Genomic DNA, 23,336 nt, shown 5'->3' with positions numbered 1-23,336 from the left:
AGAGAGAGAGAAACCAGCAAGATTTCGGGGTCAACATTGATGTTCATCCTTTCTTTCTTCTTTGAAGCTGCTGTTATGCCTATATTATAAAGGCTCTCCCCTGAGGCCACTCTTCATAACTATTTGCAGGGAATAAAAGAAAATAGATCATGTTGTTATCTGGTTTACACAATTCACAGCAGGGACAAAATAGCTCAATGTTGTCAACTATGTTTAGTGAATTCCTGAACTCGTTCTTCTTAAGGTCTCAAGCAATCAATCTGTGTTTATGATCGATATACAAAGCAGTAAAATCGTATCCACTATGTCCTGAGACCCGGCCCTCCAAGCTTTCAGGCGGGGTTGATAGAAGCAATGGAAATCTTCAAGTTTTGAGATAAGAAGTCAGCTGACTTTGTGATCCTCAGAGCCATCAATAGAAGAACAAGACAGGATTATCTGACATATGTATACTATTTTCTTCTAGGCGGATCCCGGCTGAGTCCATGCTTTTTTAATATTTTGATATAATTTTTCATGAGGGTAAACTTGTTACTCCCAAGATGATAGAAATAGTCCCACGGATATATTCCAGTTTTATGCAAATCATCGAACACAATCCTGAAACATCCACCCAATTATCAAAGCATCACATCATCAACATGAAAAAAATGCTAAATAATATATCTCTGAAGGAAAAGTTTAGAGAGTAATGCCCTAGCTTAAAGTACCTTACCCCATAGTTTCCTACAGGTTCTGCCGACATGATTCCCACATGACGCCTTCCTGATATTACCTGGTTCAGGTAAAGTAGCATTCATGGATGAAACATAAAATGTGATAATCAGCACATTTGGAAATTTCCCAAGTTTCTGTTTGGAAAGATCAGCATAAAGTAAAAGAAAACTCCAATGCAGTGGTGCACTCCAAAAAGCATATAAATGTCTAGCTCCAAAGCTACAAGAAAATATCAAGTTTATCTTCCAAGTTCCAACTTAACAAAACCACCTTCTAATTGAGGTTCTTTCCCTCAGTGAAAGGAGCCTTGCTGCGGGATATGCATTTCAAGAGAGCAAGTTTGACCTGACTAATGCATCAACCGCATTACTCATTGCTCTTGATAGGGTTCATCCAAATTCACATATATTGGTGAGATTAGTTATAGATCAAAACTATTAAAATAAATAAAAACAATAAATATAGACATCTTCCAAATTTGGTTTGAAATAGTGGAACCATATGAATTAAATTTGTTCATGGACTTAAATGCTGGCATATGCACATTACATTAACACAAGGACAAAAATAGAGCAACTATATATAGTCTATATAAAAGAGCTATTGACTCAAAACTTCCACTTTGATATAACTTTTATAAGAACCTTTGACCTTTTTGATTATCTTAATTGACAAAAACTTCTGTGTATAGGTGAAAATGGATGAGACCCACATTTCAAATGGATATCACCAATTGTAGTTTATCCCATTTTTTAATACACCAGATATTTTAAATGAGCAGGTAAAATTATATAGATAACTGCCACTTCATTTGGAAAATTCCACCAATACAGGGAAATACCAGCAGAGGAGCACAAATTCTATTTTTTATACTAGTCAAGGAACAACAATTTTTTTTTAAAGTATAAAAAGTAGATTGTACTAACAATCACCTTTTCACCCCCCATAGACCTTATCTTTCCGTCAACAGCTGGGCTGTTAACTCTTAGAAATTCAGCTGGCAAATTAAACACGCTACCATCAGCAAATCCCACCTCTACCTGAAATAAAGGTTCAGAAACTTAAATAACGGAAAGTAACATAATTCATCACGAGCCTCAACACATCAGAGAGTTTAACATAGCCATCCTAGCCTAGCACTTTAGATATTATCAAACTTCCCACATCATCTTATAAAATCTAGAATTCAAAAGAACCACTAAGTCATCATTCAAGAGAGTGATACCTAGCATTGACGTATGTCCATAATTAAAAATTTAAAATATTTCATATGCGAATCCTGCAGGATTGTAAAAGTTTCTCTTAAGACTCCCAATTTCATTTTTTTAATGAAAATTCTGTAAATCTAGTAACTCGTCAAAAGCAAAAAACAAAGCACCAACTGCAGCATCTATTAGTCGGGACCAACCTTGAGAATTTCACAACAGTTTTAAAACCACACGAACTGGAAAATAATAACTGAACTTCAAACAGGATTTGCTGTAACATATAAAACTGACGCAGTTATATTTTTGCCCACAGAAACTCTACCCTGTTTTTGCCAAAATCATCAGTAGAATCTGCTGTAACCTTAAAACTTTTCATGTAGACTTTAGTTATAAAAATCAGTTAAAGTTTGAATATATACTTTAGTTATAACTCAACAGTCACAATGTGTATGTACTCATACATGAATTTCAATAAATAATAAAATAAAAATTAAATTGTGCGTAAAACAATATTGAAACACATGTGAACCACAGTATGGAATTAGAAAAAAAAGATGGACCAAGAAAAAGGGACACCCAGAGAAAAAGCTTACACATTTAGGAGCATGAAGAGCAAATCTGGTGAGGCGTGGAGCATCTACAGCCGTGTGGATTCTTCGAATTGCTCTCTCTATTGCTAACATTGTTTCTTGGTGCTGCTGAGTCTCTACTCCTAATTTTGTACCTAGGAAATCTGCATCATGGGCTAGTTTGTGAATTGAATAGTATGTAGGGTCGGGGTTAGTTATGCTTTTGAGCCTTTATATTCACTTTCTTAACATTCTTCTCCAAAACAATGCAAGATCCCTTCTAACCTGGGTTTCGTTATTGATTTAAGCTATCTCCAAACATCATTTAAACAAATAAACATTCCTCTTAACAATACCGAGAACATTCTAACCAAATAACAAAAAATGACAAAAATGATACCCCAGCAACATCTCACCCCCTTGCATTCCTTTCATCGTATTATCCAACCTATATTTCCTAAATTACAACCCCTGCATGAACTGTCGACATTCACATTTGAATTAGTCACCAACCTACGCCCAACCAATTTACACCTAAGATTGTTTTATGTTTTCCATTTCCAAAAAAGTACTTCATTTTTCTTTGCATTAATTGGTTAACGCTGTCCCACTTGCTTCTTGGATGGCCCCTAGTAAAACATTAAAAAAAAAATTGACATACACAAAAAAGAGCGTTATATAGGATGAATAAAAGAGAATTCACAATAAAATCCTAAATCCCAAATGCTTCATACATGGGTATAAGACTTTCTGTAGTATGCGATCACCAAGTACAAACCCAGTTAATGGAAAAGGCATTCAATCACCTTTGCAAGTGGACTTTACCCCTACAGGCGACAGCTGCTTTACTGTTAACCCAGTTAGGAACGAGTTCCACTTCCGCAACCCATTTTGTTCTTCAGGAAGATTTGAAACTAAGACCTACCCTGATGCAAAACTAAGCTTTGTATTGCATCACTAAAGTCTGAAGAACTTTATGCTCGCGAATATGGATAAAAGCGAGAGAAAGGGGGGGGGGGGTGTATTTTAACAACAAAAAGTCTGCTTACAGTCGTGATGTCTTCATTTACTGTAACGTCTTGATTTCTTAACCAACTCAATCTATTTCAAGAGCCAAATTTGTGATTCGAATGAAAACAGCAACAATAAATAAATAAAAATTGAATTTTTGGAAATGATTGGTTAACTATAGGGCAGCTAAGACATAAAATTACAATGATAATTTTTTCTAATCAGACAGAATAATTTAGTCGAATTCCCATTAAATATAGAATAATTCTACCAAGAGTGTGTTTTGCACCATAAAAACATCAAAAACATTACAATAAGTCTAGGGACAACCTCTGAAACTGGTTCCGACGATGAACACAGAGAGAGAGGCGCACCGGGGGGTCTTGAATGCAGGAGAGGTTAAAAAGCGCGTGGCAGCGGCGGAAGTAGAAATGATAATGATGGTTTCTATGCTCTGGTTGCAGTTAGGCCTGTCTCCATGGTCTAGCCCGGCCTACTCGAACTTCCTGAGGCTTTGAACAACAGAGACCCAGACTTTCATGGCCCAATCAGGTCTCGGGTCCGGCTTGGGCTCGATGAGATTTGACCGAACTGGTCGGCCGAGTGCTTTCCCTTGTCATTGTTTTTTATCAAGACAAATGAAAAATTCAGTCCCATGCCTATAATAAAATACGATGACAAATTTACTGTGTCTTTGGCTACTATATGAACATCTGAATTACCTTCTCTCGACGCATGTACACTACATTTCATAAATGTTGATAGACTATTGCTTGTATTATCAATCAATCTTATGCATTTATCTAAATTAAACTGATATTAAGATCGTACAAACTTATATATATATATATATACATTAATTAACGTGAAATACATCAAATAGACTTCATCAGAAATTATAATTTTGGTAATATTTTTATAAAATAATGATAAAGAGGATCAAATTATTGATATTTTTCTTTAAATAATTATATGTTTTTGTCGAAAAAAGTCAAGATAAGAATACATATAATGGTTATATGGTACCTATAAAAACTTAGAAGATAGTGTTTTATCACTTTGTCAACCCCTTCATGATGGCTTTGGTAGAACTTTGAGTTTAAAAATAGTTGTATTTATCTCTTATGTTTATAGGTCCATAAGCTTCAATAGGACCAAAACAAGGGTTTAAAAAAAAATAAAAAAATTACATATTCTCTTCGTGTAGATCCTCTCGTGATAACATGGAACATTTTATTTTCATTTTATCCTTTTGGTATGCATGAAAATTTGATATTTAATTATAAATTCAGACATCAAACAAGAACGCACTAAACATATCAAATTATTAATCGAAAAATTATAATTAATCCTATGCATCAAACCTTAATACAAATGTCACAAAAATAGGGTTAATAACTATTTTTTTTCGATGTTTTATTGTGTGTTTGGTATTATTTATTTATTATTATTATTTTTGTTGAAAAAAAGTAAAAATAAACTTTTATATTGAATGAATATTTTGCATAGTTTATTTTATAGAGAAAGACAAAGTAAAATAAGAAAGTAAATAAATACAAAATCTTCTAATAAAGATAGTTTTTTAATAAAATAGAATTTTTATAACAAATAAATATTATAACTCATTTTTTTAACCATTATAAGACTAAGGGATTTTTTGGATTAAAAAATTATCTCATATCTTTATTATAAATTTTTTAAATTCTCATATAAATATAATAAAAATTAAAAAATTTTAAATATAAAAATAATAAGAAATTAATAATATTAAAAAATAATATTTTATTAATTTTTCATCTAAAATTATCTTATCTCAATTTACTATCCAAACTATTTGACATATTAATCAATTTTGAAGTTTAGAAATAAAAAATTAAAAATCAATAAATAGATTTTGTTTTTTGAATTTGTTTATTTTTATTGCGTAAAAGAATTTTATTTTGTTAAAACTATATTTATATATAAGCCTCAGCTCTCACGTCACTTCGGACACTTTCTCGCCACAGGATCTCAAAACGTTCTCTCACCCAAAAACCCTAACCCAAATCTGTAATTCCCAGTTCGACCCCTTCCTCTCATCTTTGAATGAATTAGATTCATTTTCTAGGGGTTAGACACTCTCCTCAAATCCTTCATCCATGGCAGAAGTCATGAACATGCCCCACGACTCTCTCGACCAGTCCCCCAAGCCCTCCGCCAATGACGAGCAGCCGCCTCCTCCGCCTCCCCCGCCGGCTCGTAGAAGGGAGAGAGACTCGAGGGACAGGAGGGACGAGAGGGACCTGGATCGCCCCCCGAACCGCCGCGATTACCACGACCGAAACATGTCTTCGCCCCCGCCCCCGCCTCCTCCGAGGGAAAGAGACAGGGACTACAAGCGCCGCCGCAGCCCCAGCCCCACTCCCTACCGCGACCGCCGGTACTCCCCTCCTCGACGCTCTCCTCCGCCTTTTAAGCGCTCGAGGCGTGGGAGCCCCCGCGGTTATGGACCGGACGATAGGTAGGACATCAAATGTTTTTTCCCCTTGTATTCATCTTCCTTAGTTTTTAATTATCGCTTTGTTTGAGTGATTATGTGCTGCTTTTTTTAATGTTCGTGTTTGGGGATTATTTTCTCCGTTCATGCATATGTTATGCTTCTGAATAGAAATTACACATCATACTATATCAAAGGGCTCGAAGTGCCACGTTGGCTACAACCATTGGCCTACTTGCTATATGTTAACAACAGTTCAGGGTCCTTAGGGATGGGAACAGACAGTCTGTGTGCAAAGTGGCAGTAGGAACTATTCTCGTTTTATGATTCATGATTATCCTTGTCATCATTGGTTGGGGAGAGCTAGGATCTATCATTATGTGCCCATTGACTGTAAGAGCAACACAATGCTTTCCACTTTCTTTTGGAAATGTCAACCCTGCTTACAGCTAAAAAAGGGGTTGGAGGGGTCGGAATATTGGCTCATGCATTGCCATAAGGCACTGTTGCTAACATAGATTGGTTATGACCTCCGCAACAGATGAGCAAAGATGGGTGTTATTTTTTATAAGTAATAAGAAAACTTGATTGACAAGTAAATAGGCATAGCCCAAGTATACATGAAGTATACAAGAGTAAACACCTAAATACAAGAACTAGAGTGGGCTAAAAGCAAATCATGAAAGTTCTAAGCCTTTTCCCTTTTCCCATCCCCTTTGTTTCAGGTATATGTTCAATTATACTGAGAAAGTTCACGTGTTTCCCATAGTGGCATTGAGTTGTTTCCTACAATCTTGTGATATCACTTGTTTTCTTATTTTCCCACTTCATATTTTTTTTTTTATTTGAGGCCTTATTCTATAGACAAGTTGAACTTCTCTATTCTGATGGGGCTCATAATTTATTCTTCAGGATTGATTTGCAGAATTTAGCATGTTAGTCGGCCTTTAATAAATTAACTTATGAAATAATATTTAATTTAAGTGGACCAATGTTTTGAAAAATTTATTTGGTTATTTTAACGATGGTTCAGGTTTGGCTATGATTATCTTGGTGGATATGAACGTGGGATGGGAGGACGACCTGGGTATGCTGACGAAAAATCTCATGGTCGGTTTATGAATCGTTCAGTAGGCACATATCAAAATGGACCTTCTGGTATGTAAGTTTTGGGTATCAATGTAGTTTATGCATCTTCTTGAAAATAAAAATCTCTGTTTCACGTATATCTAAATCAAAACCAATATGCAAAATGTGCAGTCTGTCTAAAGTTTAAATAACAAAAAAAAAAAAAAAAAAGCAATGATAAGTTGTAGAGAAAAACAAGCCAATCTGGATTTATGGAAGTTCCATGAAATAACCTTCGTGCATATATTTTCTCCTGTCCTCGTGTCTATGTAGTTATTCTTTCTTTTATTTTTTTGGGCAGACTTTGAATCAAACCGTGCTGGTTATGCAGATTCATCAAACACAGGGAGTACACAACGGTTAGATTTCTATATGTCAGCTTTTGATCATTAGTGGAACTACATTTAGCTCCTGTGTTTCTTTTTTTGCTGGATTAGATGTGTTCCTGTTTTATTTTGTATTAAGAAAGTCTTGGCATTGACCTATGTCATGCTATACCCATTTGTGTTGTTTTGACTGAAAGGCTGAGGCAATCAAAAAAATATAAAAATGGTTGAATGCCACATTATGCTAGTTTATTTGCTTTTTTTAGCAATTGTCCTGGAAATATTTGCGGCTACCTTGAGCCGAACAGTCAGGCTTAAAATTACATTGCATGATTCCTTTTCTTTTTTTTTTCATAAGTAAAAATATTTTATATATAAAAAGGAGTGACCAAATACACTGAACGTATACAAGAAAACACATAGCCCATAATAAAGTGCCCCTAATGACCCAAAAACAACCCACAATACTAATCCCAAAACTACCCAAAATACCCAAAAATTACACTGAACCTCAACCCCCTGTTTCCCATATAACTAATACCCAAAATGCCCCTTGTTCCCGTCTTCACATTGCCCTCCCTTTAAACTTCCCTCTAATTGAGCTATCTCCCTTAGTGTTGTAATTAATTGCCCAAGAAAGATGCTGTAACTCCCTGTTTTTCTTGAAACTTTTGGTTTCAAGCGCGTGGCTTGCCTCGATTGCAGTGATTAGTTCATTGAACTGGTCTTCGCATCCTCCATGTGAAATCCCCACGAAAGGCAGAATCTTGTTAACTTTAGGTAGAATCCAATCCACTATCAAAGGAAAAGAGATCAAGGGAGCAACATCATCCTTAGACACATTAACCAATTGCATTCCCAATTCTGGGCTTTCTTCCACGCAAGGCACCAACGACAAGTCACGCACCTCCTCATCAACTCCATTGTTTCTTTCCATCCCCATTAGAGCTTCTGAGGTGACATCAAGTCCCTTCACCTCAGGCGACCCAAAACGAGCAACTTCATCAGAACCTACATCTCCTTTACCATTTGTGGGCAAGGGTGTAACGCTGCCTAATGGTTTATTCTATGTTACTTGAGGCGAATGACATTCCATTATTGCATTCTCTATACCAACATCCAACAAAGACCCCACTTCAAATAACCTAGATTTCCTTTTGACTCGACATGCTCTCCTAGATCTGGTTATAGGGACAGGACCAAATCCGATCTTCCGTTTTCCTTTATTTAAAGGAATCGGGCCTATCTTAGTCTTAATAGCCCTGTTGCCTCTAGCTGAAAGCGTGTCTATTTTTGTTGAAACGAAAGCTATTGCTATCTTCAACTCGGCAAGTTGGGTTTCCATGTCCTTTAGAGAATTTTGCATCCCTTCAAGCTGGTTCTGAGTTTGCATGATTTGTTGACCACTTTCACCGTTCCCCTTACTATGAGCCACAGAAGCATGACCCATCTTCAGAGCTGCCGCATACGATTGCTTCACCACCGTGGATGTGCTTGGGTCTTTGGTGTTCTCAATTTTCTTTTCCTTTCTTGACCCCTCATCACAGGGCAAATTTACGACTTTGCGTAATTCTGTTGCAAACTTCTCCCAACCTTGTCCTTCATGCCCTTCAAGAATTGTAACAATGCTCCAATGGCCTCCTCCACCATGTTCAGTGATAGTTAGATACCAAACATGCTTGTTGGAGCATCGTTGGGCCATGAATTCTCTGTTACCTTCACGCAAGTGTTTTGTATAATTTGTATTTCTCCCTGCTATTAATGCTTCTCCCACCGTAGCAATCAACCAAACTATACCATTCTGACCCATTACTACCGATCTCCAAAACCTTCTACTCCTCTCCACTATTTTTAAAGAAGACCTCTAAGTTTCTGGCAAAAACTCAAAAGCCTTTGATTCCACCCAAAAGTGCACCATTTGACCCATATTGATACAACGTCAAGCTGTACAGGGCTTCATTCTGTCGAGAAAGGCTAGAAAAATGCCCAACTCAAAGGAAACTAGTCGCCGGAGGTTGGCCGACGTTGGAGGCCAGCGAAGAGGTCGCCAATGTCCGTCAATAAGTTCTGTGGAAGCCAACAGGGTTGCCACTCCTGACAAATCTTGGAAAAAAAGAGACCCAACCCAAAAAAGTCAGTCGTTGGAGAAACTTCGACGTCGGAGGCCAACAAAGAGGTCGCGGGAACCCGTCGCAACTTTCTGTGAGAAGAAACGCTGGTGGCTCCACCGAGAAAAGGTAGGCAGAGTTGAGGTATAAAAATACCCAAGTCGCCGAAGGGATATCTGGCGCCAAATACCCTTTAGTGATGTCACCAGTGTCCGCTGGTCCTTTTTGTGTCGGACGTGTGATGTCACTCGCCGAACAGGTGCCAGCGGCAGTGGCTCCTCTAGGGTTCTCTCGTTCTCTCTCGCTATCGCACGCTCTCCTGTATTGCATGATTCTTAAATAGAGGTTTGGAGCTATTGAAGGTGTTGGCATAGACTTTGGCATATATCGGTGCTAGACTTAAGTACACAAGGGACTTGGGAACCTAATTAGTCTCTTTTTTTTTGTTGGAGAGAGAGAGAGAGAGAGAGAGAGAGAGAGAGAGAGAGAGAGAGAGAGAGAGAGAGAGAGAGAGAGAGAGAGAGAGAGGTACTTGTTCTTGATTTCAACATTATTTTTTCTATTTTTTTAAAAAAATTATGAAAATTTGTAAGATTTATTAGGAAAAGTTGAGTTATAAATTAATTCTGAGGATTACAAGCAAAGATAAAACTGCACAACAATTTTTTTTTTTTTTTTACACAAAAATTGCACAACAATTTTTTTTTTTCTATTCTCTCATGATTTTTTAGGGTTTAATATTTATTTTCATAAATAATAATAAAAAAAGAATCATAGGTCCCAAATGTATTGGGGGTGCATTACAAGAGTCCAGGTAACTGGATTGAAGGCATGTTGCATTTGTGCAGTATTCGGAGTTCCTCATCATTAAAAAAATTAAAAGAATCACAGGCTTCAAAGTATTGCCAACATGGAACAATATACTGATGGGAAAACATTGGGTGTTAAGGTGCTCCATGAAAGCTGCACTGGAAATGATCCTCTCGTTTTGGAACTTTTTGAGAGAAGATTAATGTTGTCCGGTCTTTATGTGTAAAAGTAGCAATGAACAATCCATATATTACCACACTATTAAGATGAGGGCTATTTTCGGTTGTAGAGTTTTGTGGTCCTCCAGCAATGTGAAGACAGTTGTTGAATTAGTTTGAATCAGAAAGAGGAAGTAGAAATGTATAGCTGTACTGAAATTGTATACTAGCATAGGCCCCGTTAGATTACACAGATGAGATGAGATGAGATGAGATGTTTTGAATAGTAATGAATAAAATATTGTTATAATATAATTTTTTAATATTAGTTTTGTATTGAGATTTGAAAAAGTTAAATTGTTTATTTTATTTTGTATGGGGATTTGAAAAAGTTGTAATGATGAGATGAGATTTTTAGTTTTTGGTAACCAATCCAGGCCTTAGATGTGAACATTCTAATGGTAAAAATATTAGGTTGATATCAGAAGTTGAGCTTCCCCTCACTAAGCTTTAAGGTACCGTATTCGATAGTATTTATCAGCTGGGTGGCTGGCAGGTTGCATTTTTTATATTTTGGAAAATTTGACCTTTTATTTTACTTGTAACTTCTCTGCATATAACTTTTTTGCCCCCTAAGAACTATAAGTATATAGCTGCATTGGAATTTTAAAGACACTTTCCTCTGGTCTGTCCTGTCTTGCAAAGACTTTGTGAATTATTTTTGTTTAACTCAAATAGAGGGAGTACCCAAGACCAGACTGAATTTTTTTAACTTCTAGAACCAACATAGTGGCCTGCACTTCATGTGGTCTAGGTTAATGATGATTTTAGTTGGCCGGATTTATATATTAATATGGTGTTATATAAATATTGTTTCTGCCTTTTAATCTTTTAAGAAAATCTTTGATTACTCTTAAAAAAACAACATACAAATTGTTTCAGGGAAGGGTTGATGTCCTATAAGCAATTCATCCAAGAGCTTGAGGATGATATCTTACCTGCCGAAGCCGAGCGTAGGTATATTCTGGAAAGTAAATAAGTTTGAAGCGGTTTTTTAATCTGAGCACTTGCTAATTAATTGGCTGTTGATTTGGTCAGTAAATAATTTGCTCATTGTATCATTTAGGTATCAAGAATATAAATCTGAGTACATTTCTACTCAGAAACGTGCTTTCTTCGATGCTCATAAAGATGAGGAATGGTAGGTTCTGTTTTTGTGGGATTTATTTTAGCTGGATCATTTTTGGCCATTTTGGTTCATCCATGTACTGGCTTTCCAATGTCAACTGTGTTTATAGATTTAATTATTTTTTCAATAATTAAATTTATCTTTTGATGAAGGTTGAAAGACAAGTATCATCCAACGAATTTACTTGCTGTCATTGAAAGGTGAGTCAGACTAATTATCTACTGGAACAAGGAGAAACACAAAATGTTTTTGTCATCAATTTATCTTGGACTGACATAAAAAAGTGATCTTAGTTTGGTTAAAGGGTATGTGTGTGTAAAGGGTTTTTGTCTCTGCATGGGTATTAACATGTGCACGCGCATACATGTATATTGGCTATAATGGGATAATTTGTGGGCTTAATAACTCTAGAGGGATTTATCTTGGCATACTCATTCAACAGTCTTGTTTGGTCTTTTAACTTCTATGCCTTGTAGGAGGAATGAATCTGCTCGACGGGTAGCAAAGGAGTTTATGCTTGATCTGCAGAGTGGAACACTTGACCTGTACTCTCTCTCTCCCCCTTCAAAGAATTTAAAAAAAGAAAAGAACAGAAAATGTTAGAAAACAGTAATTTTACATCCTCCTAACTATGATATACATTTTGGGTTTTGTGATGCAGAAATCCTGGTGTTAATGCTTTGTCATCAAACAAATCAGCGCTAACGAATGATCAGAACTCAGATGATGAAGCAGAGGCTGGTGGTAAACGAAGAAGACATGGTAGGGGACCAGTTAAAGAAAATGATTTTTCAGTTGCTCCAAAGGCCCCCCCTATCAGTTCTGAGCCTAGACGAATACAGGCAGATATTGACCAAGCCCAGGCCCTTGTGCGCAAGCTCGATTCTGAGAAAGGAATTGAAGAGAATGTGTTACGCAGTATGGATCATGATAAAACCAGCAGTGATAAGTCGCATGGTGGGTCTGTTGCTCAGATTATTATTATACGAGGCTTAGCATCTGTTAAGGGCCTAGAGGGTGTCGAGCTTCTGGACACACTCATTACGTATCTTTGGCGCATACATGGTTTAGATTACTATGGCATGGCTGAAACTAATGAAGCCAAGGGCTTTAGGCATGTAAGGCCAGAAGGAAAGAGTTATGAAGAAACAACCAAATCTTGGGCTGACTGGGAAAAGAAACTGGACTCATTTTGGCAAGAAAGGCTGAGAGGTCTGGACCCCTTGGAAGTAATGACTGCAAAGGAGAAGATAGATGCAGCAGCTGTTGAAGTTTTAGATCCACATGTAAGGAAAATAAGAGATGAGAAGTATGGATGGAAGTATGGCTGTGGAGCTAAGGGCTGTACAAAGCTTTTCCATGCTGCTGAATTTGTGCATAAACATCTGAAGCTTAAGCACCCTGAACTTGTGATGGAATTGACTTCAAAAGTGCGCGAGGATCTTTATTTCCAAAACTACATGAAGTAAGTTTAAGTTTGTTTTTTTTTTGTTGATTTTAGACGTCAGCAGTATTTTATCAATGAGATGATGTTGCTTCATTAATATACAGTGACCCAAATGCTCCGGGTGGAACACCTGTCATGCAGCAACCTCAGGTATCCTTTGCCCAGGCTGTTTCTTATCTGGGCCCAATAAAAGTACCTTAAATATATTATTCATATGTCTTTTGTGATTGACCAAATGCTTCTTTACCTTATATCATGAATTACATGTACGATTTCAGAAGGACAAGCCACAGAGGCGGAAATTGGGTCTGGAGGGTCGATTGAGAGATGATCGTGGCAATCGGAGGGATCATGAACGGATTGATAGGGTTAATGATGGCGAACGGTTTGATAGGACTGATAATTCCCCTTCCCGTGATCGACAGTCTAAACCTGGCATCCTCGAAGTGGGGAATCATGATGAGTCAATGTATGATGCATTCAGCGGGCAGGGCATGAATGCTGTTGGCCCTTTTCCCTCAGATATTACTCCACCAGTATTTATGCCTGTTCCTGGTGCTGGGTTGGTTACCCTTTGATATAATGCTTTACCTTGTTACAAAAAACTTATATTTAATGTTGCAATTTATCTTAAACCTTACAAGAACTAATTATTGCAGGCCTTTGGGACCGTTTGTTCCTGCTCCCCCAGAAGTTGCAATGCAGATGTTACGGGAGCAGGGGGGCCCATCCTCGTATGATGGAAGCGGTAGGAAAATGCGGCCTGGTCCTAGTATTGGAGGGCCAACACCAATTCTTGTTCCCCCTGCTTTTAGACCCGATCCTCGCCGAATGCGAAGGTTTGTATTTTTTTGGACTTTCCATGATTCTGGGCTGTCAATTAGCCCCGATAAAACCAATAACTTCGTTGCTCAATCCCTCCTGTATGAATGCAAGTGATGCTTTGTTGTATTATGTTATTGTCAGAAAATTAATTGATTAGGGGATGATAATTAAATTAATGTCAAGATCAGTTTCATACCTAACCAATGTTGTGAAGCAAGTGTTCTCTCACAACTTTTTGGCGTCAACCACCAGTGGCAAGAAGCCACTACTGGTGATTTGTGCACCTTTAGATTTCTTCTTTTAGAACTTGGCTCTTAATGTTGCTGCCAAAGAATCTAGTGCAGAACTTGGGGATGGCACGACTAGATTGGTAAAAGTCCATTAATTTAAAAAAATAGATTATTTCTTTTTCGTGGCCCGTGATTTGTTAACTTGGCCTGTGAGGATGTGCTTCTTTGTATTTACATGATTGTGGTGGTGGTGGTGGTGCAGTTACCAAGACTTGGATGCTCCGGATGATGAAGTCACAGTGATAGACTATCGGAGTTTGTAAAGCCTCAGTAGATTAGTCTTTTCCCCCAACTGCAGGACTACCTGGGATCCCTTCAGCGAATTATAGAGTTATCTTCTTTTGACATTAGAATTGTGTGGCTTCAATCTGAGAGTGGTAGCTCCTATTTGTACCAATAATTTAGCGCTTCTGTTTGTTTTGACTTTCACTTACAGTATTTGGGGACCCGAGCTGATGACTTAACATATACTACCAGATTTTTCCAGATTGTAGGCCGTTAGATTTCTTAATTTGCCATGTTATCTGGTAAATAAAGAACATTATAGATTATTCAATGTGTATTGCACTAGCAGGGTTTGTTGATTTCAGTTGATACAAGTTGAATTCAAAAATTTTTGTGAATGTCTGGCCAGAAATGAAGTTATTTGTGAATGGAGGAGCTTTGTATATTGTATGATTTTTTTTAATTTATTTTTTTATTTGCGTAGTGGGATTTATCTAGGGTTCTTTACTCTTAAGTGCTCTAGCCATTCTTAATCATTTGGTGTCATATCGGAGACAGATGAAGAATTGAGAGGGTTGAATAATGAAAAGCAACATCTGCCATAAATGGCAATCAGTTTCAAAGTTCTACTCATTCTCAATCATACTCATCTCATTCCCATGCCACAAGAGCATTCAAGCAGTATATCCTACCAACATGATTCAAATCTCAGAGTGGCCCCCCAATCAAACCAGAAACTTCGTTAAAAGAAGTCGTCTTCTTGGCAGTTCTTCGTTCAGGGCTCCAAACCATTCTGTCTTTTCAATCTGTCCAAAACATAGGGGTATGTGCACACAAAAGACATTTTGTTAAATGTGCATTTTCTCAAACTTTCCTCGTCACAAATATTTGTCTAGTCCTTAATACTGAGAACCCTGTTTTTTGAGAACTCTCTTTCTTTGGAAGTTGCAGTCTTGACAGTGATATATTTATGTATATGGTTTCGTTTTACACATATAATTTGGTGAATATGCTTCTTCAAGTTATTGAAATTTCTTTTTTTTTTTTTTTTTTTTTTTTTTTTTTTTTTTTGAGTATTGGAAGCATTACGGTCAAACTTCACAGATGCCCTATCCATTAGTTTCTACATATCTGAGAAAATTGGAATAAAAGGAGTTGACATCTCAAGCCTTGTAGAGCAAGGTTATCTGAATAAGAGAACCTGAAGCATCACAGGTTCCAACGAGAAAAACAAGTTAAAAAGTCTCCAGCCAGCCCAAATACAGAATATATGCAAAGCTCATTGGATAAAGATCTGGATGTTCATAATTACATATACAAGTGAGTTATCAACACATGCTTACATGGAAACCGTGTGTCTTCTAGTTAGGGATATAACTGACTAAGCCTAACTTACTTGAATCCGAATGTAGTGAATGGAAAAGATCTAACAAACCCTAACTACAAGTCAACCAATTCCTTCAATGGAACACCTAGATGGTATTAACATGGTACATGAATGTTATAAACCAGGAGCACCTTCAACACTCCTATTTCTACTGCATTTTCAAAGAATGATAGGTCTGGAACGATTACTGGTCTCAAGGGAACTTCCAGGCCCGTGGTGAAGATTTTGCTGCCGTTAGAATGAGGCACTGTAGCCATGGCACGAAATTAATCATCTTAACAGGTAAAAAATTCTTTGCCAAACTACATATAAAAGGCCCAAAGAAAAGGCATAGTATTAAAGAGTGGAGTGCACATATAAAAGACAAGCACATTATTTTTGCCAAGCAAGAGAAAAAGAGCAGAAAAGATATCCTTTGAATTCACAACCATTAATCAGCCAAATTATGGGGCAACTCCAGCCTACCTAACCAAACAGGCTTAACTAGGCAAAAATCAAGTTTGAAGGTCCCGTGACCTAGAGTATGGTTAATTTAAATATTCAAGCCAAGCAAAACAGATCTGCGCCTGCTCCATACTGGCTCATATAAGTAGTTCAAATTCAAATAAAGAATTCTAAACTAGAAAAGAGTAATCACACCATATAGTCTCCAAAAATAAGGGAAAGGGGGAGAGGGGTGGGGAGAGAGAGAGAGATGCACTTGGTCTTTTTTTTTTTTTCTGTTCTCCCTGGACTGGACAGTTCATTTTATGGTTGCAGAATCTTGTTAAAACCCACTTTAGTAATGTAACCTCTAATTGTCATTAAAGTGATTTCAGGTCCAATGCAGGCTTTTACATGTTTCATCAGGGTTCAAGACTCCTTATTTTTGGGATATCGAAAAGAAGGCACTACATCTTGGAGGCTGGAATTGGCTCAGGCCTGTCAGATACCCTGCTAACATAGGAGGAGTAAAAATTACTAGCCTTACTCCACGTCTGTTCTTTTGGGCGAGAAAATAGAAGAGAAGTCAACTAGCTTAGAACTTTTTGATTGGTAAGTAACTCGAGCACTCTGCTAAACTTGAACCAGTGACCTCATCTAAAACCCCATTCTAATTAGGATTGGAATATCCAAACGCATTTGAGTAACCACTTTTTAAATTCTGATATATTCTTTTAATAATCAAAATTCCTATGCCAGAATGTTGCTGGATACAATGATCTTTTTTGGGAAACAATTCTCATGAACAAATAAGAAAGCACAACAGTGACATGGACCAACGATAATCCAAAGCAATTTGTTTTTCTTATAAGTATAATCCAAAGCAATTAATGGCAAATGAATATTGAAAAAAAAAATGCAATACTGTATAATGCTGTATGCTCACTCCAGGTAGTATATCAATTGCACTATGTTATATATAAGGCACTAATTAGAGAAGCACAGAGTCAAAATGTGTTGTTTGTTAAAACTGGAACTGCTAAACTTGGTAAATTTGATTTGATGATGTCCATTGAGTCATCCTCAATGTTGTACATGATGCATCAACACGCCTCTGGAACTCATTATCTTTCTCTAATAAATTTAGTTTTTTTAGAAATAAATTTAGTTCATGAACATTACGTATTATCATAATTGAATAAGCCATAGAGACAAACTCCAAATCATCCTCTGGGACATCTAAACAGTAATGCTCTTTATTTGACCACTAAGAGTACTGAGAAGAATATGCTTACAGCATTCAAAGCTGCTCACGGATATAGGCCATTGATCTTAGCATGGAACCTAGCGTATCTTTGGACACTTGAAATTTCACCTCTGTTTCCCCAGAAGTTGTTTTTGTGTCTTGGAGCTGATCAAGCACAAAAACAAGATTTCACACAGTACATAGCACTTGAAAGTCGTGCAACTATTCTAAAACAAGGAAAATAATGTAGTCTGACATACAACTGAAGAAAGTGAAACATTATGAACTCGGTATATCCTAAAGCAATAAAAGAACATTAGAAGACATAATATGTGTGCCTTTGTGGAAACGATGCCTCTAACTGATTTGCAAGTTCACCAAAGTATAGCTACAGATACACAACCCCATTGGAAGCGGTGAAATTCACCAAATTTTTCTTTTCTTAATTTCACCATGTGTAGCAAACCGCTAAACAAGAAGATACATATTCTCACATACCATTACAATTATTATGTCAAAGTATAAGAAACAATTAGCTTGTATGGATTTAGAATCCCAATACGTATGGGTGGTGCCACAGTTCACGACTATCTGGCCATTTGTGATTGGGAGCCAGATCTGGATCCTCTCACCAAAATGAGGCACATTTTCATTACAGGACATGAAATTTCACCATCTGAAAGTTTTCTTATGCACTCCCTTTTTTTGCTTGGTTGAAGGTATGATATTAAATGTAATTTAGGCTTTGCCTATTTCATTCTCATTAATATAATTGTTCTCTTACCTATCAAAATAAAAATAGAACCATTTAAGATTTACAAAGTTCTTTGGGGAAAAACAAAATATACAACTCAAGTTAATATAACTACAGGCTACCTTACAACATTCTAACTTCTGAATAAACAATCTATGTAAACTGTACACAAACCGATCCCAACAGTACCATATTATGGGGTAAATGGAATATTACATTGCCATTCCCATTCTAAGTAACACGGCAATCGTCCTTCTAGGTAACATAGGATTGTAACCACAGTCTACATAGTCTAAGACCATGTACATTTTCAATGAACGTTAGCACGGCAATTTGAAACTAAGAAATTATGAATTGCAACTCATAGTGTATACTGAGTTTCTATTTAATAGAACAGAGTGGTGAAAGAAATCAACAAAAAAACTGGTACCTTTAAATTTATAACGGCAACTTTATTGGCTGGTGCTGATAGCTGCTGACTAATGTAGGCCATGGATCTCAACATAGGCTCAAGCGTGATCCTCGTTACCCTGAATTGTACCTCTGTCTCTCCCGAAGGGTTCTTGCCATAATCTTGCAACTAATGCATAGGTAAATTGAAATTACAAAAAAAAAAAAAGACAATAACATTAAGAGCAACATATAATAGTTCATCTATTATGCATTTGGAGTAAAGAAAGCAAAACCACGGAGCATTCATTAAAAGGTTTAAGGTTTAATGGAGACCGAAAAAAATACTATACAGTTTCTTCAAGATTATTAATCTCTTCCAAAACTAAAGGATACATTTCATTCCCAAAACTATCTTTTACAGGTACAGTTTCAGTCTAAGACGTACGTTGTTTACCCCAACTCCCACATGAAACTCAATATTAATAAATAAATTAAGGAACAAAATTGAAGAAGACTGTAAGCATGACAGATATATATTAACAAGTTGTGAGAAGAGTACCTTCAAGTTAATGACAGCTACTTTACCAGCTGGTGCAGAATTTTTAGTTTCTATCACCCAAGTCATGGACTTGAAACAAGTCAGAACCACCTATATAAATAATTGACATTTAAATATACCCATCAACAGAGTATACTAAAAAGTTCCTTTCAAACAAGAATTCTGTAGATCTCAGGTGATTCATACCGTATTATCAGGGTTTCCACCATCCCGTTGAATGGAGACAGGAGCCATACTGGGCTGGTTCGTATCATCAACAGGAACTCCCTTATCATTCAGATTGAAGCGATGGGGCATTGCTTCTTGCCAAGGCCATAATGATGGTGTCATTTCAGGAATTAACTTGGGGGCTTTCTTGCTACTGTCTTCCTGTATGGATCCACTGCCATGAGAACTAGGAGGTGCGGCTTTAGCAGCACTTTTCTTTACAATAGCAATCTTTTTCCCACCCTCCCTCAGAACACTCAACGCTGCGTTATAAGTCTCTACAGCAATTGACCCTTCCTCTGCATATTTAAGGGCTTCCTGGCATAAATTGTTAAAGCGCAAGCTAAGAGTCTCAATTCCCTGTGGATCTGCATTATGTTCATCTAATCCAGCCCCAGATTTGGCATTTATTGTCCATCGCTTCAATATGTAATGCACGGGAAGGGTAAGAACATTCGTTACAGTGAAGACAGTCAATATATGTCTACAGAGTATGCCCGAGTATTCAAACATCTGACAGCTGCAACCTGCTTTCATCTCAGAAACATCTAAATTGACTATGTATGCTTTGTGATCATGCTCGTATTTTGCAACCCTGTATTTACTGACCATCTCATCACCCTCAATATTATTTGCAGTGTATGCAAAGGTCTCAACTAATTCATCCTGAAACTTTGCAAAAACTTTTCTGGTATAGAGGTTTGCTGCTTGTTGTTCCATTGGTGATGGTGTCTTCAGTACTGGTGTTGTGGAAATTGTATCATAATCTGCTTCTATTTCTTTTTCTAATGAATGTTCCAGAGCTCTTTCATACTGCTTAAAGAAAAGAGGTATGGTAGTCTGCTGATTAACATAACCATCAAAAAAGGAGCTAACACCTTGGCTTGAAGAAAGAGAAGCAAAGAAAGTGCCACGAAAATATACTGGGGCCCACTGCTTGCGAGCATTATACACTGCCTGAAGCCACTCATTTTTTCGCAGATCATATTTATCAAGGAGAGTGTCCCATGATGACTCAAAATCCTCAATCGTCTCAGAAAGGTTGATGCAGCTATACAGCTCTCCGTAGAAGGAAGGATGAGCAAGGTATACATGAGCCAACCTTTCTTGGCCTTCCCTTAAGATGTGCCATTTACAAATACAGTGCCGAGTTTCTGGAAAAGCTTGAGCAACCGCTGCTTGTATTGCTCTATCTTGGTCTGTGATTATAGAAACAGGAGCCTTATCATTCATTGCGGATAGCCATGTTTTGAACAGCCACGTGAAGGAAGACTCAGACTCGTCCAGAAGTAAAGCGCAACCAAACAACACCATTTGGCCATGATGATTTACACCAGTAAAGGGAGCAAATGGGACCTGGTACTGATTTGGTCTATACATTGTATCAAAAATTACTGCATCACCAAAGTAATTATAAGCATTCCTTGATCGTGCATCAGCCCAAAAGGCATTAGTCATGCGGTTATCATCATCAAGCTGTATCGCATAATAGAAGCCGGGGTTTTCAGCTTGCATCTTCTTGAAATAGTTTAGAAGATTTTGAGCATCTCTACCAAGGGTCCTCTTTCTGGTAGAAGGTCTAATGTAATTTACAGGCCCAAAAGCTCTGGCTGGGTGATTTGGTTCTACGGGGGAGGCACTCCTAACTACTCGATGTGGTTCATAAGGTGCATTATTGCCATCCGCAGAAACGTAAACATCACCAGTAGCATCCAACGTATCAAAAACATTCTTGGTAGTACCAGCAAAATGCCTATGGAGCCTAGAGGGATGGACCTTACTAGGAGACAACATGGAATGTTTATGGTCCTCAACAAATTTTGTCGCCACCCAACTGTTTGAATTCCTCCTCTCAATCCTAAGCATGGCATTGCAGCTTTCTACATTCTTCCTTTTAAAAACCTCCCTGGAACATGAAAACTCCCAAGTTACAATTGGCCCATCAGGCTTACTCCGACTGAACTGACCAACATGGGTGCTGAAACCCATGTGCCGGGCATATGTATCATACAAAGTCTTTGCAGCATCCTCTGATTCAAACTCCATGCCCACATGTGGTTTACCAATTGCATCATCATCCTGATTTATTACTTCCATCCCGGTAGAATTCCGAGTTACATTCTGTTTCTCACCTTTATTGGGTTCAGCATTTCCAGGAACATGATTTACCCCATTCTCTCCATCAATATGTACTTCTTCAATATCCATGCTTGTTGAGTTTATGATATAAGCACTGATGTAGTCTCCTCTGGAAGACTACAAACATGTACTCATGATTATCCCCAACGAGGCAAAAGTTTAAGCATCCTGCAGCACCCACATTAAGTAAAGCAAAATATTAATGTAAAGAAAACCATTGGCCAAAGAAATATTTTTTCATTGGGACATAATTAAAAAATATCTAAAGAAAAAAAGGCCAGAAATCAGTTTGAATGACTGATATTATCTTTGGATATACTTTACGGAGGAAGAGCAAAAAACAAATGACAACAAAAACATATAAGTATACATATATATAATCGGGACCCTGATATGAAAATTTGAGGAACCGATTTCAAGTCCACACTTATTTCATTCTATACCTTCGAATTACAATTGGATCCGAATTGATAGAAGCCAATACCATATGAAAAGCAGCACCAAGGCCTGCACATTTATATTTGATAAAAATTATTTTCGGAAGTTCGAAGTAAGCATTATCTAAGTCTCCGCTTTAATTAAGTACAATACGTTATATGCTTCCGCATACACATTGTAACTTCAGACAGTCCACACAGACAGCACCTAGGAAAATATTTCCCCAAGAAGTCACTTATCAAAAGAAAAATTTCCCCCAGAAGCCTACAAGAAAAATGAAATATCAAGGCACTTAATCCCAAGTCTTTGTTTTCACAAACGCGTTTCTTTTGCCACCAATTTCCAAAAGGAGAATTCACACCCCCTACCTTCAGTTCTAATAAAAGGAATAAAAACGAATGCGTTGCCCAAAACAAAGTCTTTCAGTTTGTAGTAAACAAAAGAATCCCAGTTGCTGAGATTCCGAGACACAAAATGGGTTCCAGCTCCAAAGACATCCAGGGAAAAAAATTTAAAAAAAAAAAAAAGAACTCACCTGCGTGTTACCGGGTATGAGCGCAATTGAGCCGGTTTTGGGATTTGTATGAAACGCTTGCTTTGTTGTTCAGTATTTTGTGGGTAAGTACGTCAGCTGTGCTAGGGCTTACGAGTTGTAGGGTCGGAGCTCCGATCTCACCGAGCAGCCGAGGAATGGAGGGAGAGAGAGAGAGAGAGAGAGAGAGAGAGAGAGAGAGAGAGAAGTAGGAATGAGAAGCCAGAAAGGCACAACTCTATTCTCGTTTGTTAATGCCCTTTTCGTTTTCGGTTGACGTTTTCACCACCACGCTTTTACCATTTACACGTATATATCGCTTCATTAGAGAGTCCGGGTCGGATTCTCTCTTTTTGCCCTTTTTTTTTTTTCAAGAAAAATAATATTTACAGTCGTAGTTGTGCAAGTGACGTGCAGTCACTTTGAAAAAAATAAATTAATATGAAATCTATATAAAAAAAAACTAATTTTTTAATCGTGGACCCCACTCTCTTTTAAAACGATTGTGCGGTATTTGTAATTACACGATTGTATATAATATTACTCTTTTTTCAAAATGCTTAAGTCTTTTGTTTCAAGAAATATAATATTTTTAATTCAAAAAATGCAAGGCTGGCACACTCATTTTTATAAAAATGAGTAAATCTTGAATTTATATAAAAAAATTATTTTTTTAATATTTAATTTTACTTCTTTGGCTTTGATATTTTAAGACTGTATCTAATATTACTTTTGTATCAATTAATCTATTGGTTGTGCATAATTTTTTTA

The 23,336-nt window shown here is 37.1% G+C and overlaps 3 protein-coding genes across 8 annotated transcripts; 1 reads left to right on the top strand and 2 right to left on the bottom strand.

Annotated features, from left to right (window-relative positions):
• Positions 1 to 22: 22 nt before the first annotated feature.
• Positions 23 to 3,996, bottom strand: LOC122292961. 3 transcript variants are annotated; one of them, XM_043101546.1, is made up of 5 exons: positions 3,301 to 3,996; positions 2,519 to 2,658; positions 1,650 to 1,757; positions 711 to 775; positions 23 to 600 (listed from the first exon to the last, which is right to left on the bottom strand). In XM_043101546.1, the coding sequence occupies exons 2-5, from the start codon at positions 2,606 to 2,608 to the stop codon at positions 453 to 455; spliced, it is 411 nt and encodes a 136-aa protein (XP_042957480.1). In that variant the 5' UTR covers positions 2,609 to 2,658; positions 3,301 to 3,996; the 3' UTR covers positions 23 to 452. The 3 variants fall into 3 exon arrangements, with proteins under 3 accessions (XP_042957480.1, XP_042957479.1, XP_042957481.1); XM_043101545.1 differs by having other exon boundaries at positions 3,836 to 3,993; XM_043101547.1 differs by having other exon boundaries at positions 505 to 600; positions 716 to 775; positions 2,519 to 3,984.
• A 1,492-nt stretch (positions 3,997 to 5,488) lies between these two features.
• LOC122291724 (serrate RNA effector molecule-like) lies at positions 5,489 to 14,915 on the top strand. 2 transcript variants are annotated; one of them, XM_043099643.1, is made up of 12 exons: positions 5,489 to 6,005; positions 7,015 to 7,139; positions 7,441 to 7,468; positions 11,454 to 11,528; positions 11,638 to 11,712; positions 11,853 to 11,900; positions 12,177 to 12,245; positions 12,362 to 13,165; positions 13,252 to 13,297; positions 13,426 to 13,709; positions 13,807 to 13,986; positions 14,465 to 14,915. In XM_043099643.1, the coding sequence occupies exons 1-12, from the start codon at positions 5,644 to 5,646 to the stop codon at positions 14,523 to 14,525; spliced, it is 2,157 nt and encodes a 718-aa protein (XP_042955577.1). In that variant the 5' UTR covers positions 5,489 to 5,643; the 3' UTR covers positions 14,526 to 14,915. The 2 variants fall into 2 exon arrangements, with proteins under 2 accessions (XP_042955577.1, XP_042955576.1); XM_043099642.1 differs by having other exon boundaries at positions 7,411 to 7,468.
• Positions 14,916 to 15,756: 841 nt separating this feature from the next.
• LOC122291723 (protein FAR1-RELATED SEQUENCE 3-like) lies at positions 15,757 to 22,811 on the bottom strand. 3 transcript variants are annotated; one of them, XM_043099638.1, is made up of 6 exons: positions 22,569 to 22,810; positions 19,436 to 21,763; positions 19,250 to 19,339; positions 18,728 to 18,877; positions 17,593 to 17,708; positions 15,757 to 16,176 (listed from the first exon to the last, which is right to left on the bottom strand). In XM_043099638.1, exons 2-5 carry the CDS (start codon positions 21,662 to 21,664, stop codon positions 17,598 to 17,600), a joined length of 2,580 nt encoding a protein of 859 aa, XP_042955572.1. In that variant the 5' UTR covers positions 21,665 to 21,763; positions 22,569 to 22,810; the 3' UTR covers positions 15,757 to 16,176; positions 17,593 to 17,597. The 3 variants fall into 3 exon arrangements, with proteins under 3 accessions (XP_042955572.1, XP_042955574.1, XP_042955575.1); XM_043099640.1 differs by having other exon boundaries at positions 15,757 to 16,121; positions 22,569 to 22,808; XM_043099641.1 differs by lacking the exon at positions 17,593 to 17,708 and having other exon boundaries at positions 15,757 to 16,121; positions 22,569 to 22,811.
• Positions 22,812 to 23,336: the final 525 nt, after the last annotated feature.

The sequence above is a fragment of the Carya illinoinensis genome, chromosome 13, assembly GCF_018687715.1.
Source record: "Carya illinoinensis cultivar Pawnee chromosome 13, C.illinoinensisPawnee_v1, whole genome shotgun sequence".
NCBI classification, from domain to species: domain Eukaryota; kingdom Viridiplantae; phylum Streptophyta; class Magnoliopsida; order Fagales; family Juglandaceae; genus Carya; species Carya illinoinensis.
The sequence above is the reverse complement of the archived record's forward strand: the minus strand, read 5'-3'. Positions and strand labels throughout refer to the sequence as shown.

Excerpts from the sequence above, each read along its gene's own strand:
- LOC122291724 (XM_043099642.1), top strand. The coding sequence starts at position 5,644 with ATGGCAGAAGTCATGAACATGCCCCACGACTCTCTCGACCAGTCCCCC. Across the intron at positions 7,469-11,453 it reads AACACAGGGAGTACACAACG|GGAAGGGTTGATGTCCTATA; the intron begins GTTAGATTTCTA and ends AAATTGTTTCAG. Across the intron at positions 13,710-13,806 it reads ATGCCTGTTCCTGGTGCTGG|GCCTTTGGGACCGTTTGTTC; the intron begins GTTGGTTACCCT and ends TAATTATTGCAG.
- LOC122292961 (XM_043101546.1), bottom strand. The coding sequence starts at position 2,608 with ATGTTAGCAATAGAGAGAGCAATTCGAAGAATCCACACGGCTGTAGAT. Across the intron at positions 1,758-2,518 it reads CTCTTCATGCTCCTAAATGT|GTAGAGGTGGGATTTGCTGA; the intron begins GTAAGCTTTTTC and ends CCTTTATTTCAG. Across the intron at positions 601-710 it reads GTAGGAAACTATGGGGTAAG|GATTGTGTTCGATGATTTGC; the intron begins GTACTTTAAGCT and ends TGGATGTTTCAG.
- LOC122291723 (XM_043099638.1), bottom strand. The coding sequence starts at position 21,664 with ATGGATATTGAAGAAGTACATATTGATGGAGAGAATGGGGTAAATCAT. Across the intron at positions 19,340-19,435 it reads GTGGAAACCCTGATAATACG|GTGGTTCTGACTTGTTTCAA; the intron begins GTATGAATCACC and ends TTATTTATATAG. Across the intron at positions 17,709-18,727 it reads TTGCCGTTATAAATTTAAAG|CTCCAAGACACAAAAACAAC; the intron begins GTACCAGTTTTT and ends GTGCTTGATCAG.